This window comes from Loxodonta africana, chromosome 11 (assembly GCF_030014295.1).
Source record: "Loxodonta africana isolate mLoxAfr1 chromosome 11, mLoxAfr1.hap2, whole genome shotgun sequence".
NCBI lineage: Eukaryota > Metazoa > Chordata > Mammalia > Proboscidea > Elephantidae > Loxodonta > Loxodonta africana.
In genome coordinates this window covers 106,172,906-106,190,460 of record NC_087352.1, presented here as the reverse complement: position 1 = coordinate 106,190,460, position 17,555 = coordinate 106,172,906, and the positions used below count along the sequence as shown (strand labels likewise).

General features: G+C 42.6%; 1 protein-coding gene across 3 annotated transcripts in view; it reads right to left on the bottom strand.

Moving 5' to 3' along the window:
- The window catches only part of PRELID3A (PRELI domain containing 3A), a 73,637-nt gene extending 70,712 nt beyond the window's left edge, over positions 1-2,925 (bottom strand). For all 3 annotated transcript variants that reach the window (XM_064294748.1, XM_010586869.2, XM_023544003.2), the window contains exon 1: positions 2,840-2,925. In XM_064294748.1, coding sequence (XP_064150818.1) covers positions 2,840-2,871 — 32 coding nt within the window. In that variant the 5' untranslated portion in view covers positions 2,872-2,925. The remainder of the gene's footprint in view (positions 1-2,839) is intronic.
- Positions 2,926-17,555: the final 14,630 nt, after the last annotated feature.

The window sequence follows — 17,555 nt, the reverse complement described above, 5'->3', positions numbered from 1 at the left end:
GAATCAGTCTCGGGCTGATCCTGACTCACATTAACCTCCCTGAAGTTAGACAGATTCTGACGTTACTAGCACCCTTTTACAGTCCCAATATATTTTAAGAGAGTAAGGAGATCCTGAGGCTGAAAAGCTTGAGAAATACATGGCCTAAGTGAACTCTTGTACAAGTGGACCAGCTAGCAGCTGCAAAAATTTTCAAAAGTATCAATAGTGACTTTTCACAGCTGACAATTCTCTTATGCTGGTTAACCAGTATTTCACAAACCTCTAAGCAGTCCTTCTTCACCATTCCACGACAGAACACAGCCCTAATGCTCTAGGCATCCACTGTCCACAATGACTGAACCTCTCTCCTTTACATCTAGAACAGTACCAGCTGTGTGCAGCCTTGAGAGAATTGAGAAAAGTCTTTTCAACCATTTTCACCAGGGCTTAATTCTCTTACGGATTCCCAGTTTAGAAAGACTGCAGATTTTACGAACATCAAGATCAAAATTTGAGTCCACCAAGTTTAAGGACTTCATAAAAAATAATTCAGAAATGTTAAAACCACTTGGTTAATTTTTATAATAATTTTTCATAAAAAGGCCAAAGGATAACAACTCCATTTCATGTAGCATTAAAAAAAAAAAAAAAATGATCTTCTCTAAATGGGGTCACAGGGGTTGCCATGAGTCAGAATCAACTTGACCAGCAAGGAACAACAAAAAAATGGGGCCAAGAAATAAATCATTGTTCCTTTTAAAATACAGTAAAGAATGATTTCCGAACGTCTGTGACCTAAAGAAGCAGCTATTGTTGGCACTTTTAAAAGTTCACAGTTTTCATGTTGACTTGGAGTCCTTTCAGGCCCATAAGTACACTCAGGGTCAGAGGGTCCCTTCTTTGCACCTAATTTCCTCACACTTTCAAGCTCAGAGTGCACCTGGGGACTCTTCACAAAATACGTAGAATATTTATTATCACCTACACTGCAACATCCCAGCAAAAGGCCACGTCAGCTGTCCTCTCCCATCCTCGCTGTTGTTAGTTGCCATTCAGTCCACGGCCAGTCTATCAGGACTCATAGTGACCCCATGTATGCAGAGTAGAATGGCACTCCATGGAGCTTCAAGGCTGTGACCTTTCAGTCAGAAGCAGATCACCAGGCCTGTCTTCAAATGCACCTCTGGGTGGGCTGGAACCACTCACCTTCTAGTTAGCGATAGAATCGGCCTTCTGAATCCACATCCACAGATTCCGCAATCCTCGGATTCAACTAACCACAGATTGAAAATAAGCAGGAAAAAAACAGTTCTAAAACACAAAACTTGAATTGGCCATGCACTGAGCACTGCGCTGAACCCACAAGAATGAAGTGCTGTGAGGATATCCGTCTGCTGTAGCCCCCACCACCTCACAGCTCCTCAGTCTCTCTCCAGCACTCGTTCAGCACTGTTCGCCTGGCAACCATTCCCTACTTGTGTTGTGTGCACCCTTTGTTTCTGTGAAAAATGGCTCCTAAAAAGCAACAAACTGCTCAAACAATCCCTCAAAGGCTAAGAGGGAGTGTAAAATGCTATTTCTCAAGAAGAAAATAAGTCTTAGATCTTTTAAAAAGCGGCACGTCACTTGCCAAAGTGAGTAAGTACGAATCGAGCATTCACACAATAAAGCAGAAAGAACCTGAAACTCGTGGAAGTGTTAATGCTGCCGCTACAACGGCAAAAATGGTCTCTCTGGTTCACGATAAAGTGCTTGCAGACTGAGAAAGCACTAAGTGTTAAGCGTAAGCACTGACAATTATTTACATAGCATTTACGTTGTATTAGGTATTATAAGCAACCTAGAGACGATTTAAAATATACAGCAGGATGTGTGAGAATGTCCATAGAGTATATGCAAATACTATAGCATTTTGTGTAAGGTACTTGAGTATCTGTGGATTTTGGTATTTGAGGGGGTTCTGGAACCAATTCCCCCGCAGATAGCAAGGGATGCTATGGAGCTTTACTCACAGCTTCAAACCAGTTCAGACCAGCTGGAGCCCCTGCTGAGAATCTGCTTTTCTAACAAGTTCCCAGGAAGTTATACATAAGAATTACCTAGAGATCTCGTTAAAATGTAGATTCTGACTCAGTATATTTGGGGTGGAAATGCAAATTCTCAGCAGAGAAATTGTTAGAAATGCAAATTCTCAGCAGGCATTCGAACCCTAACAAGCCGGTTGGAAGCCCTGGGTTTCTCCCACAGGGAGACTCCCTCCCATCCCTAAGGCCATTAGAACAGCATTCCTGCCACCTTGCCTGCACCCTCTCCTAAAAGGGAGCAAACAGACCCTCCCCTAGGTGTGGGAGGGCAATATCTCCCTGTTTGAGTGGCCTAGGCTGCCCCCTCCACACACACCCCCACCGAACACCGGCATCTGGGCTGTGGAGTAGCTGTTCACAGGGTCCTCAGCAGGCCGGGCGCCCTTCGCACCCCAGCCCAGCCCTGGGAGCCGGCCCGCCGTTCCTGACCGAGACTCCCTGCCGGGCCCAGAGTCTTCTTCCCTTGACGCCCCACGGCATCCGCTTGGTCAAAAAGCGGTAGCGGGCTTGCGGTTTCCTTCCTAATAATGGCTGTGAAGGGATGGCGCGGTCTCTCTCTTCAAGATGCCGACGCACTGCGATCCGCTGAGAACCCGAAACCTCGGGCCTGTGGTCCGGAATGAGCAGCGCGGAAAGCTTCGTAGGGTGGCCCCCACCTGGACTCCAGCCCTTCCCGGGCCGGGCCACGCGCCGGTCCTCGCACTCTCCCCACGACCGGCAGCTCCGGGTTCTCGGAGCGCGGACCCATGCCGGGGGACCGCCCGGCCACTCACCCGAACACGTGCTCGGAGCTCCAGATCTTCATCTCCACCCGCCCGCCGCCAGGCTGGACGTAGACAGCGCGCCTGGGCGCCGCCAGCCCGTCCAGACTCCGCCAGCCAGGGCTGCCGGCCGGGAAGCGCAGACCCGGCGGATATGCGAACCGGGGACTGGGCTGCGGTCCAGGGCGCGCGGACGTTGCGGTGATGCGAAGCGGGGACTGGGCTGCGGTCCGAGGCGCGCGGCCTCGGTGGTGATGCGAACCCGGGACAGGGCTGCGGTCCCGCGCGCGCGGACGCGGCGGTGATGCGAACCAGTGCTGGGCTGATGGCCCCGAGGCACTGACGCGGCGGGGGCGGGGCAGGGGCGGGGCTACAGGGGGGTGGATGGGCTGCAAGACCGAGACGGGCGGACGGGACTGGGGCCGGGACGCGGGCCGAGGACGTGCGGGCGCGTCGGGGGCGGGGCTGAGGCGGGGACGCGCAGGCGGGTGGGGGGCGCGAGAGAACGCTGCCCCAGGGTTACGTGCCCGCTGCGGAAAAAAGCGTTGTGTAGCAGCACATGGACAGTCAGGGGAGCTGTGGTGCTGGGCTGGGAGGTCCTGGCTGCCACGTGTGAGAATGGCCTGCAGTGGGAGAGGAAAAGGAGCGAGGCCTTCTTGGTTCAGGTTGTCCAAGTGTGCCCTTTTCAACCGAGCCGATGCTGTTGGGGAGCTATGGAAACCTCTCCACAAAGGTAGAAGAGGAAGAAAACAGATTGTTATGGAATAAGCGTTAAACCAGAATGGGATGTGCATCACAGAAAATTGCAAAGGCAGAGAGGAATCTCAGCCTTTATACAGCCAGACAAGTAGGTCTCATGTCATGTACGGTCTCAAGATAAAGGGTAACTCCCATTGCCCTCCAGTGATTCCTACTCACTGCGACCCTGTAGGGCAGAGTAGAACTACCTCATAGGGTCTCCAAGGAGCTGCTGGTGGATTCAAACTGCTGACATTTTGGTTAGCAGCTGAGCTCTTAACTACCGTGCCACCAGGGCTCCGAAGGGTAACTCGTCGTCAGATGTAAAAGTAAAGAGATTTATTGAGGGTGATACAATTTGCAAATTAGGGAAACAAAGGGCAGGGAGGAAGCTACCAAGTGCTCCCTCTTCCGGAGAAGTGAGTCCTTTTATATGGTGAGATGGAAGGGTAAATGTCTGACAGTGTGTGGACTGATAGTAAATGGGGAGGACCAGCAAGAGACCATCAACACCATGATCTCTCTTGGGAGCAAACCCTTCCCAGAACCACCACATTCTCACCCCTATTTTCTAAGAGCCGTTAAGGTTTAGGGAAGTCGGGGGCTACATTCTCAGGAATGCCGCAGCAGAGGCTTTGGTCAAGCTAAAGTCCAATTCAAAACGGAGTCTCTCTAACAATATGGAGTTTGATTCAAGCCAGGATTAGCTATCCTGTTTCAACCAGGAGGCTCAGTTTGGTGTATTCCTACACATCTTCCCCTCGCCCTTACAATCATGAGTCACTGTAAGAGATTCTTGATCATTATAGTAAGAGTGCTTTCTTCTGCATAGACTCCTCGTTAAGAAACTTTCGGATGGCTGCTCTTGGAGCTTTTAAGACCCCAGACACTACTCATCCTTATAGGTGGCAGCCAGGCACCAAGCGGTGAAATGGATTTCTTCACTACGCCATAGCTTAGACACTCTGCTTCTGTGATCTGTAGACAGGCATTCATGTAGGTAAAGGCCACATTAGGAGGAACACCTTGGAAAGGACTAAGAGAGCTAGCCTAGGGCATGAAATCAGTCTCATCTAAAGATTTAATTTCTGGAAAATACGTAATTTTTTCACACCAAGAGAGTTTCCACAAGTATCAGTCATAAAAAATAAAGCCACCAAAAAATAAATCTAAGTTGGTAGAATAAGGCTATTTCAACTGCAATAAATACTAAACAAGGTACAATGACTTTACCAGGTCATAAGACCAATTCGTGAACAACAGCTGACGACATAAGAATAGCTATAATGATGAAGCAAAGCCCAAAAATTTCAACAGCTTGCATGGGGTCTCGTTCTGTGATCTTGGGACTAGCTGTCTGCTTCTGAGGTCATCTGCATCTGGCTGCTGTGGGTGTTTCAGCTTCAATTTTATGTCTTCAGATGATTGGCAGGTCCAAACAAGTGCGTTAGCTCTTTTAAGCTGTGACAAATATTCTACGGTTTAACATTTTCCAGTTAGGCCATACACAGATTGATGAGGAGGGCAAGGTTCGGTCCCTTCCAGCAGGGTTCTAATGAGTCCTTTAACTGGTGTCTCTTCCAATATCAGGCCTGGAGAGTTTAGTTTTCGTTCATCAAAGGCCTCTGTCACCTGTGAAAAGTATCCTTTAGAATGTTGGATTAAGGATTGACAATACGCACCTGTGCAGCAGTAAGGATGTCCGGGCCTCTGGGTTTTGAAGAACTACTTGTCTCATCATAGTCATTTCCGATTCGTTTAATCACTCAAAACACTCTGCTGAGTTCAGTCCTATCTAGTTAATTTTGATTCTATGCCAATTGTGGATCAGCAGCAGTCTGAAAACCCCATCAGCTTCTTTATAAAAATTCTGGAAATTTCGATTTAGTCCAGTGATAATCAGTAAAGTAAAATTTATCTGCAGATGACAAAAATGGCTATCTTTAGCTTATAACACTTAAAAGTGAAAGACTGGATGGGAATTAACTATAAAAGTAATGTAAAGTCAAATTTAAAAAGTTAGACAAAAATATCTCTAAACACAGTGATTAACCTTATTTTCAGATATAACACACAATAATCTTGATGTAGTACCATATAATCAGTTTGTATCAAGAATATACTATTTGTAAGTCTCTAAACATCTCGATAGTAATAAAAACTCATGGGTAAACAATGTGGATTTCCCAGTTGAAACCATTGGCTCTGATGATGCTAGATTCAAAAGAAATAAGTCTCAATCAAGTTAGCAATTGCTTTCTATGAAGTCTCAAAGTTGTCAGGAGTTTATCATAGGTCACCGAGAAAAAATACCTGAGTAATTTTACCAAAGATCTTAAAGGAAAAAAACCTTAGTCCCTCCCCTCCCCCCCCCAAAAAAGCCATGAGGCTTGGTTTTTGATTCAGGAATCTTTTTAATGAGAGGCCGGACCTTTGTCTTTAAGGCAGATTACACAAAGAATAAATTAACTCTTCAATGCAGTAATCAAAGAAAATTTATTTTAACAGTGAGAAACCCAATTCTTAAAAATCTCATAAATTAACTCATCAAACTTTAGCCAGGCAGATAAAAACTTTGAACATATCAAATAATAATAAGCCTTTTAAACATTGTCTTTTTTGCTCTAAAAATGGTGTGCTGGGGCATCTGACCTAACTTCAGAAGCGGGGGAGAGAATCATTATCAACAGCCCAAGGCTGATTTCTATGAAGCAGAGGTCAGACATGCCTTCAGCCCTCCAAACGGTTTACCAATTCCGACACCAACCATCCCTCCCACAGCACTCTCTATTTCTCTGCTGGGTTCAAAAATTTGTTGCAATGGCCACACAGAACTCACAGACAATACTCACAATTACGGGGTTTATTAGGGAAGTAAAGGTTACAATTCAGGTTCAGGAATGCTCAGGTCACAGTTCTTCAATCAGGACAGCCTCTTCTCAGCTGTGCCCGCAGGCACGACTCTCGCTGGCCCCTTGGCCTCTTGGCCTCTTGGCCCATCGTCTTGTCCTCTGTCCTGCTCAGGCAAGAGTTACAGAGGTCTTTTAGCTCTGCCAACAAGTTCCCAGAGGCACCCTATTCCACTAGTTAGCCTCATGCCTGAAGGGGCTTAGCTCTCTCACTCTCCGTGCTGGGAAATGCCACCTCAGCCATCTGATGCTAGTCTCCTGATTCCTGCCATCGCATGCTACCATCTCTCATCTTTTTCCATGTTACAGCTCCTATCTGTCTCCTGGATCTAGGAGGTTCTCAATGTAGGGATCCAGGTCCAAAGGACACACTCCACTCCTGGCTTTTCTTTCTGGTGATATTGAGATCCTCCCTTCCAACCTCTAAGATGGTTCATTTTAAGCCTATCAGAATGGCAAAACTGACCAATCCCCGTGCTAAGGTTCCATACACCTTATTTGCATGGTTCCACCTCCACAAGGGTGCCATGCACCTTGTTTATATTACTAGGAACCTATCCATTCCCCTTGGTGGGCCACAAAACACCTCATTTGCATAGTCCTACCAAGTCATTTGGTGGGAGTTACAAAAACTATGGCTAGAAGTGTCATATTAAGTAATTCACTGCACTGCAGTTGCATATCTCTTATAACACTTTAAGTGGCAAAATGAACATGCTCATTAGCTGACCTGAATATATATATGTGTGTATATATATCTTTCCTCGGTGGCATATATATCTTTTCTCCGTGACATAAATATCAAAATGAATATCTATTAACTTCATATCCTAAAGCTTTTGGAATTTATTTTAAGCTTGTTGTTGTTAACTGCTGTCGAGTTGGTTCTTACTTACAGTGACCCTAAGTACAACAGAATGAAACACTGCCTGGTTCTGTGCCATCCTCACAATCATTGCTATGTTTGAGCCCATTGTTGCAGTCACTGTGTCAATCCATGTCATTGAGGGTCTTCCTCATTTTCTCTGATCCTCTACTTTTCCAAGCATGATGTCCTTCTCCAGGAGTTGGTCCCTCCTGATAACACGCCTAATTTATGTGTGACGAAGTCTTGCCATCCCCGCTTCTAAGGAACATTCTGGCTGTTATTCTTCCAATACAGATTTGTTCTTTCTTTTAGCAGTCTACGGTATATTCAATATTCCTCGCCAACACCGTAATTCAAAGGTGTCAATTCTTCAGTCTTCATTATGCATTGCCTCGCTTTCGCATGCATATGAGTGATTAAAAACGCCAGCTTGATTCAGGTGCACCTTATTCCTTAAAGTGACATCTTTGCTTTTTAACACTCCACAGAGGTCTTTTGCAGCAGATTTGCCCGATGCTGCTTCCATGGTGTTGATTGTGGATCCAAGTAAAATGAAATTCTTGACAACTTCAATCTTTTCTCCATTGATCATAATGTTGCTTATGGTTCCAGTTGTGAGGATTTTTGTTTTCTTTATGTTGAGATGTAATCCATATTGAAGGCTGTAGTCTTTGATCTTCATGAGTAAGTGCTTCAAATCCTCTTCACTTTCAGCAAGCAAGGTGGTGTCATCTGTATATCACAGGTTGTTAATGCGTCTTCCTCCAATCCTGATGCCCCATTCTTCTTCACGTAGTCCAGCTTTTTGAATTATTTGCTTAGCATATAGATTGGGTAAGTATGGTGAAAGGCTACAACCCTGGTGCACATCTTTCCTGACTTTAAACCATAAAATGTCCCCTTGTCCTGTTTGAACAACTGCCTCTAGATCTATGTAAAGGTTCCGCATGAGCACAATTAAGTGTTCTGAAATTCCCATACTTCCCAATGTTACCCATGATTTGTTATGATCCACGCAATCAAATGCCTTTGCATAGTCAATAAAACAAAGGGAAACATCTTTCTGCTTTCAGCCATGATCTATCTGACATCAGCAGTGATATCCCTCATTCCATGTTCTCTTCTGAATCCAGCTTGAATTTCCGGCAGTTTCCTGGTGATGTACTGCTGCAACTGCTTTTGAATGATCTTCAGCAAAATTTTGCTCACATGTGATACTAATGGTATTGTTTGATAATTTCTGTATTTGGTTGAATCACCTTTCTTTGGAATAAGCATAAATATGGGTCTCTTCTAGTCAGTTGGCCAGGTAGCTGTCTTCCAAATTTCTTGGCATAGACAAGTGAGCACCTCCAGCCCTGCATCCATTTGTTGAAACATCTCAATTGGCATTCCTTCAGTTCCTGGATCCTTGTTTTTTGCCAATGCCTTCAGTGCAGCTTGGACTTCTTCCTTCAGTATCATCAGTTCTTGTTCATACGCTACCTCTGGAAATCGTTGAATGTCCACCAATTCATTTTGGTACGGTGACTCAGTGTATTCCATCCATCTTCTTTTGATGCTTCTTGTGTCATTCAGTATTTTGCCCATAGAATCCTTCACTATTGCAACTCAAAGCTTGAATTTTTTCTTCATTTCTTTCAGCTTGAGAAATGCTGAGATTTTTCTTCCCTTTGGGTTTTCTAACTCTAGGTCTTTGCACATGTCATTATAATACTTTACTTTGTCTTCTCGAGCCAACCTTTGAAATCTTCTCGTCAGCTCTTCATTTCTTCTGTTCACTTTAGCTACTCTGTGTTCAAGAGCAAGTTTCAGAGTCTCTTCTGAAATCTGTTTTGGCCTTTTCTTTCTTTCCTGTCTTTTTAATGATCTCTTGCTTTCTTCATGTATGATGGCCTTGATGTCATTCCACAATTCATCTGGTCATTAATGTTCAATGAGTCAAATCTATTCTTGAGATAGTCTGTAAGCTCAAGTGGGATATACTCAAGGTCGTGCTTTGGCTCTCATCGACTTATTCTAATTTTCTTCAGCTTCAGTTTGAACTTGCACATGAGCAGTTGATGATCTGTTCTGCAGTCAGCCCCTGGCCTTGTTCTGACTGATGATATTGAGTTTTTCCATTGTCTCCACAGATATAGTCGATTTGATTCCTGTGTATTCCATCTGGCAAGGTTCATATGTACAGGTGCTGTTTATGTTGGTGAAAAAAAGTATTTGCAAAGAAGAAGTTGTTCATCTTGCAAAATTCTATCATGCAATCTCCAGCATCATTTCTATCACCAAGGCTGTATTTTCCAACTACCAACCCTTCTTCTTTGTTTCCAAAGTTTGCATCCCAATCATCAGTAATTATCAATGCATCCTGAATTTCAAACGGCAGAATTGGTAAGTATCTGCCCAACCTGGCCAATTTATTGGTATGGATATAATCTTAAGTTTCTGGCTAAGAGTGAAAACAATTCTGCTGGCCATTTCAAGTGTGTCTCATTGTAAATTATATCTTTTAGCTTCATTCCTCAATAGAGAGAACTTGTGTACCGATCTTTTATGATGAGGATCCACCCAATTTCTGTCAGAATCAGCTCGACGGCATTGGGTTGGTTTTGGTTTTTATAGTAAGACAAATTTTTCTTGTTTTGTTTTGTCTGTGTCGAAGAACAAAATTCTTACTCAGTTAGGAGTAGAAATAGAAATGTGTTTTATTGAGGAATAGAGCAACTGCAGTCAGGGAGCATGAAGCAAAAATGCTAAGTGATTTGAAGTACAGGAGTTGAGGAAAACTATCTATGCGTGAGAGTTTAAGGAAACAGTAACCCCAAGTCACATAACAGTTAATCTACAGACATCCTGCAGACAGTCTGTGCAAGTATTTTGTGTGAATGGTTCTGCCTATCTTTCAAGGAGAAGGGAAGTTTGTGGGAAAACTTTCTTTCTGAGAACAGCCACAGTTTTGTCCCCTGCCCCTCACTCCCTCAGAGACAGAGCAGATTAACCCATTACTGCAAGCTCAGCCTGACGGCCTTTCATTTTAAAAGGGTCTGCTAATATATTCTTCCCTTTTTATCAAGCCTCCACAAGGGGACACTTATCACATCACCCAAATAAGAGTTACCTTTCTTCTGCAAGGACTTTTTACCTGCCCATCCTCAAGGAACTTTGGCCAATAGGGATTATCATCTTCACCTTGCCAAACTAATAGGCCTTATCTTCAAGGTGAGTTGACTTGTTGGTGTTGCCATAGCAGACAAAGCCACGTTTGAGGAACAATTTCCAGCCGAATCCAAACAATAAGTGCTAACATGCAGTGTCCCAGAGAGAAAGAAGGAAAGAGGCAAAATGTTGGCCGTTACTGAGCATAAATTTCTTCAAGGTATATAATTCTTTGCTTAATCAGAGGAGTTCTATCCTGATTACAAACATTAAGCAAGCATTGGATTAGTCCCATAATAAATGATATAATAATCAAAAGAATTAATCCAGTGTTCAATATTTAGTGTAACCAAGAACCACTACTATTGGGAAACCAGTTAAAAATGTCCAAAAAGGAAGATCAGGCACAGGGAGTATTGAATGCAACAAAGTAGCCTTTTGGTAAATGTTCTTACTCTCTTGTTCTAATTCTCCTAAAGGACTTACCCAGGCACAGCAAGGGATATTAGCAATGGCACAAACTCCTCCATGTTGAGCTAAAATGAAATCAAGAGCTATTCTATTATTTAATACAAGCCTAGTACCTGTTGCCATTAAGTTGATTCTGACTCATAGTGACACTATAGTACAGAGAAGAACTACCACATAGGGTTTCCAAGGAGTGGCTAGTGGATTTGAACTGCCGACCTTTGGTTAGCAGCCATAGCTCTTAACCACTATGCCACCAGGGTTTCCACAAGCCTAGTGAGGCAGTCCAAAGATTTTTGTTGGGCTGACATTTTGTCTGCAATATCATCAGACATTTGAGCCGTAGTGGCAGACAAATTGTGAATGGACTTTTCAAGCTGAGGAACACCATACCAGGGTAGGAAGCCTCAGAGAAATACACATCCTGATCTGGGTCTTTCAACTACAGGATTTTTGTATTTCATTTGGTCTACCCATTTCAAAGAGTCTGCATCTCTTATGGCAAGCAAGAATTTTCACACCATCAGCCCAGTGTTTACTATCTAGAGGAACCCCAAAAGGCCTAAGGTACATTGGTCTGTCATGTTCCAGCTATTGAAACAATGTAGTGCCCAAGCGTAAGATTGGCTAACTGGGTATGGTTCTTTCACTGTGGGATAATTTGATCCCCCATATAAAAATACATACCCAGTATAATTGTGGCGAAATGGGATGGATTGATTGACTTGTTCAAGCCAAGTTTCTGTTAAAGAATTACTACCAATGGTTAATCGTCCCAGCTTTAGTTGGTTCCAGAGCTTACTGTGGGGGGGGAGGGGCCTGATTTGGAGAAATAATTCACCTAAATCAGTTTTAGTTTAGGCAGTTTTTTATCTTTTGTGACAAAAGTAGTGAGGTCATAAAACTTTCAGGTCTTCTAAACTGGACTCGGGTTTATTCAAGATACTCTTCATACAGAGGATGCATCATTCCTCAGAGCAATTCTGTGTAGCTCCATCATCAGCCTGGGTTAAATTAAAACAGGGTACCTAAGGTTGGGCTAGCAACCCAGGAGAATGCCATAGTCTAACACATATGGTTCATTTAACAATGATGTTAAAAGTAATTGCATCAGGGAGTACAAAACTGAATTTTCATGGACAGTTTGTGGGGAAGAATGACAGATTCAACATTCAGTCAAATTACCAAAACTAGCTACTGATTGGGCTAATCTAACAAAAGCATTTTCTCTCCAAGCATTACAAAAATTAATCAAAGATAGAAAAATAGAAGCCAAGCAAATCTTCATGATTAATAAATCCACAAAGAAATAATTCCACAAGTATATAATAAAGCTAAAAGCACAATTAATAAACAAAGTCCATGAATTTCAACAACTTGCACAGAGTCTTGTTCCATGATTTTGGGATCCACTATCAACCTCAGATGGATGTCATCTTCTTCTGGCCCCTGGATAGTTTAAATGTGATTTTTAAGTCTTCAGAGGGCTGACTAGTCCAGAAAGTTACCTTAGCTCATGTAAGCTAGGACAGATGGATCCAGGGCTTGACTCCTTTTAACTTAGCAGCACACAAGGTGGTAAGAAGGAATAAATGTGGTCCCTTCCCAGGGGGCTCTACGGAGTCTTTTAGTTAATGTCTCTTCAACATACATAATCTCCTGGGGCAATGTTAGGCAGATTTGGGGATTCTGGTTTCTAGTTGTCAAAAGCTTTTTTAACTTGTGAAAAATATTCCTTATAGTATTGGATTAAAGATTGACAATAGTTCAATAATTCTGGATAAACAATACTGGAGTCAGAATAACCAACATAAGGGAGAGCCATGGGCCTTCTGGTAACTATTTAATTGGGGGTAAGTTTATGAGATCTAAATGGCATGGACCTCATATTCAAAAGAACTAAGGGTAGAACTTTATTTGGTCCAAGACAAATTTAAGACATCACAGAGTTTTGCTAATTGGGTTTTTATAATTCCATTAGTTCTTCTCGCAAATCCTGAAGAGTGAGAATGATAAGGACAATTTAGTCTTTGATAAAAGGGGAAAACTCAGCATTGTTCTTAGATAACTTGGCTGGTAAAGTGAGCTCCCTGATCACTACAAAAATTTCTTGGTGCTCCCCAGGTGGCTATGTTTTTGAGGAGCTTTTTGCTACAAAGGAGGCAGTAGCACAATGGCAGGGGAAAGCTTCCACCCAAGGTAGAAGCTATATATTAATAACCATTTGAAGATGGGAATTGAATAAAATCTAATTGCCACTCAAGCATGGGCCCAGAGGGTAAAGTATATCATCCTGGTGGGACCTTAAGGTGTTTTCTGGTATTATAGCAGGGCAGACAAGACAATGGGTGGCAATGTGTTCAGCAGCCTCAAAAAATTTTCCCCACCAATATTTTATAGGATCTCAATCATTTTATCTCATCCCATATGGACCTTCATGTAAGGTCTGTAGCATGGGAACATATAAACAGCCAGGTAAAATGGTTTTCCCATTAAGCCCAGTCCATAATTTAATGGCAAGATGCTGATAACAACCTGCCTTTTTCCATGTCTCAATTTCATCTGTTTGGGCCAGCCGTTGGTGTTTCAGTAGTTTTTCTAAGGTGAAGCTATGAAGATTGGAGTAATCAACGGGTAAATTTGGAGAATTCTTTTCTTTGTTTATCATAAGTGAAGAAATAACCTGGGAGACAGCCCTTTTGGCTATGCATCATTAAGATTATCTCCTCAGTTTGTGGTATTCTTTTTGACTGGTGTGCTTCTATCTTTATTACAGCAACTTCAGAGGGGAGCAATACAGAATCCAAGAGGCCTGCTACTAAAGCTCCATTTTTTATAGCACTTCCAGAGGACATTAAGAACCCTCTCTGTTTCCATAACATACCAAAATCATGAATAACTCCAAAACAACACTGAGAATCTGTACAAATACTTACGGACTTTCCAGAAGTAAGGCTCTAGTGAGAGAAATTAATTCAGCTTGTAGCTTCCAGGAGAGCCTGACTTTCAAGAACATTGGTAGAAGTTGTAACTGCATACCCAGCTTGGTAGCAAGTGCTAGTTGGATCAGGTTTCAGGTAGGAACCATCTACAAATAAAACTAAGTCAGGGTTAGTCAAAGGAGTTTCCATTAAGTGTTTTCGAGGAGTCAGAAATTGTTCAGTCAAATCTAAACAATTATGGGCAAGATAACTGTCGTTACATTCTGTCTTAGTCATCTAGTTCTGCTATAACAGAAATACTACAGGTGGATGGCCTTAACAAAGAGAAGTTTATTTTCTCCCAGTAAAGTAGGCTAAAAGTCCAAATTCAGGGTGTCCGCTCCAGGGGAAGCCTTTCTGTCTTTGTCAGCTTTCTCTTCAATCTTCCCCCAGACCACGTGCTTCCCTGTGCAGGGACCTCTAGTCTAAAGGACACACTCTGCTCCTGGTACTGCTTTTTTGGTGGTATGAGGTCCCCCTGCCTCTCTGCTCACTTTCTTTTATATCTTAAAAGATTGCCTCAAGACACAATTCAATCTTGTAGGTTGAGTCCTGCCTCACTAACACAACTGCCACCCTTCCTCCCTCATTAACATCATAGAGGCAGGATTTACAACATATAGGAAAATCATGCAATACCGGGAATCACGGCTCAGCTCAGTTGATACACACATTTTTGGGGAGATATGATTCAATCCATGACACACGCTATGGGGAGAAGAGTTGCTGAATTTAAGCTGGCCACAGAATACAACCTGATGTTGAATACAGCCAGGAGAAGAACCTCATAGTGGGTGAGCCTGCTGGCAGAAAGATGTTGTGTCAAAGCAGAATTAAGTAAAGCAGACACAGCATGGGGCACATAAACATCTAAAAAATTCCTAATACTACCTCTGCAGTGGTCTCCACTAATTTGGCAGTAGCTGCCACAGCCTTAAGGCAGGAAGGATATCCCCTGGCTACAGGGTCAAGTTGCACACTATAATAACCCACAGGTTTCTATTGTCCCCTGTGGTTTTGTGTGATGACATCCAAAGCAATTTCAGATACCTAATACACAAAGAAAAGGATAGGTCATAATTAGGAAAGCCCAAAGTAAGCACATTCATCAAAGCCTCCTTCAGTTTAAATGTGGCTTCTTCTTCTGGTGCAATCTGGAATGAATCTGGTTCATAAGCTTTAAATTATTTATATAAGGGTTGAGCAAACAAAGAAAAATTAGGAATCCAGGCTCAAAAATAACCACAGAGTCCCAAAAATCCTTGGCGTTGTTTCTTGGTTTCAGGTATAGAGAAAGCAAAAATAGCTTCTTTTCATTTAGGATTGATAAAATACCTTCTGTATAAATTAGATGCCCCAAATATTTAACAGAAGGCTGAGCTAATTGTAATTTTTCTTTAGAAATTTTATGTTCTCCAGCAGCCAGATGTTCTAACGGAGATATACTATCTTTAAGGCAGGCTTGCCAGGAGGCTGAGCAGATTAATAAGTCACCCACGTATTGCAGCAAAGTGGACTTACTTGAAAATTATAAGTGCTTCAACTAAGCAAGAAAAAATGAAAAAAAAAATGTAGATTCAGTAAAACTTTGGGGCATTAAATTCCAAGAAAATTGTTGATTTTCCCAAGTAAAGGCAAATAAATATTGCCTTTCAGAGCATGGGAATACTTAAAAAATGCACTGCAAAGATCTGCAACTGTGTCATGGATTGAATTGTGTCCTCCCAAAATATGTATCAACTTGGTTAGATCATGATTGTCAGTATTGTGTGGTTGTCCTCCAATTTGTGATTGATGTGATTTTCCTATGTGTTGTAAACCCTGATCTCTACCTGTGGTTAGTGAGGCAAGATTGGGTTATGTTAGAAGATTAAGCTGGAATGTAACACCCTTACTCAGGTCATATCACTGACTCAGTGTAAAGAGAGTTTCTCTGGGGTGTGGCCTGCATCACCTTTTATCTTACAAGAGACAAAAGGAAAAAGAAGAGGGCAGAGAGGGGAGGATCTCATACCACTAAGAAGGCAGCCTCAGGAGCAGAGTATATCCTTTGGACCTGGGCTTTCTGCACGGACAGCCAAGAGAAAATTGGCCAAGAGAAAATTGATGACAAAGACCTTCCTCCAGAGCCAACAGAAAGATAGAAAGCCTTCCCCCAGAAGTGACACCCTGAATTTGGACTTCTAGCCTACTGGACTGTGAAAGAACAAGCTTCTATTTGTTATTAAAGTCATGCACTTGTGGTATATCTGCTATAGCAGCACTAGATAACTATGATGAACTACAAAATGAGTTGCATCTGAAGGGACATTGGAAAGTAATGCGGATTAGGAACTACTGGAAATCTGGGTATCACAATGCAGTTGATGGCATATAGATTTTGAACAAACCTTCAACTTCTACCTCTTTTTTTTTTATTGGAAGAACAGGGGTATTACAAGTATTACGAGGGCTAGTACAAGGAACAATTAGCCCTTTAGAAAGGAAATCTTGAATGATAGGAACAAGTATGTCCTTTACTTTTCATTTAAGTGGATATTGAGATATCTTTGGCAAAGGTTTAGACAAATCTACTTGAATTTTAATTGGTTCTGCTGATAAAACTCGGCCAACATCTGTAAATGTAGTGGCCCATAATGTTTCAGGAATTAGGAATTAAATATCAGCAAGGAGAGGGTTAGGTTGAATAGAATTTTGAAGGGGCATGCAACAAATTGCCTCTTCCTTCTAAATATAATCCAATTCTAAACCTGCATCTCCTGATTTTGAAATTTCAGGCAGGTTCAATAATATTTCCCCTTTCTCATTAAATTGTAAATAAATTCCATCCAGACAAAAGATTTCTCTCTAATAGATTAACAGGAGTATCAGGGCTGAACAAAAAGTGGAGTAAATTCTCAATAGGGCAAAGAGATATTGGGAAAGGGTAAGAGTGAATTACTGTTTGCCTTTTGTGGGTAACTTCCACTTCTTTTGAAATTTTTGTGCTCTGGGGCAGGAACTTTTGTAAGCCAGAGGGGTTGATGCCAGACAGGGTTACTCCAGTGTCTTAGGCTAGGTTGTGTAGAGAACCAAAACCAGTAAAGCATATAAATATATAGAGAGATTTATATTAAGGAAAAGGTTCTTGTGGTTGTAGAGGCTAGCATCCCAAATCCATAGGTCAGGATAGAGGGTTCTCCTAATTCACATAGCCACAGGGACTGGTGAACCCAAGATTGGCAGGTCAGAGAGCAGGGCTCTTGCTCAACGGTGTGAAGATAAATGAATCCCAATATCAGCAGGCGAGGTCTCACGTAAGCTGCTAGCTGAAATCCCAGGAACTGGAGGTCATATGAACAGAAGCCAGCTGCAGGATCCAGAGCAAGCAAAAGACCTAGACCCTTGCCAGAATGTCCATTTATATTGGATGCAGGCCAAATGCCCAAAGAAACTCCCCATAGCAGATCCCATCATGGAGGTGACTGGGTACTCACAGAAGATCCCATTATGGAGGTGACCACATTATATCAAATCTCATCATGGATGTGATCACAACATCATATGACTGCCAAACCACTGAGAATCATGGCACAACCAAATTGACACACAACCTTAACCGTCACATCTGG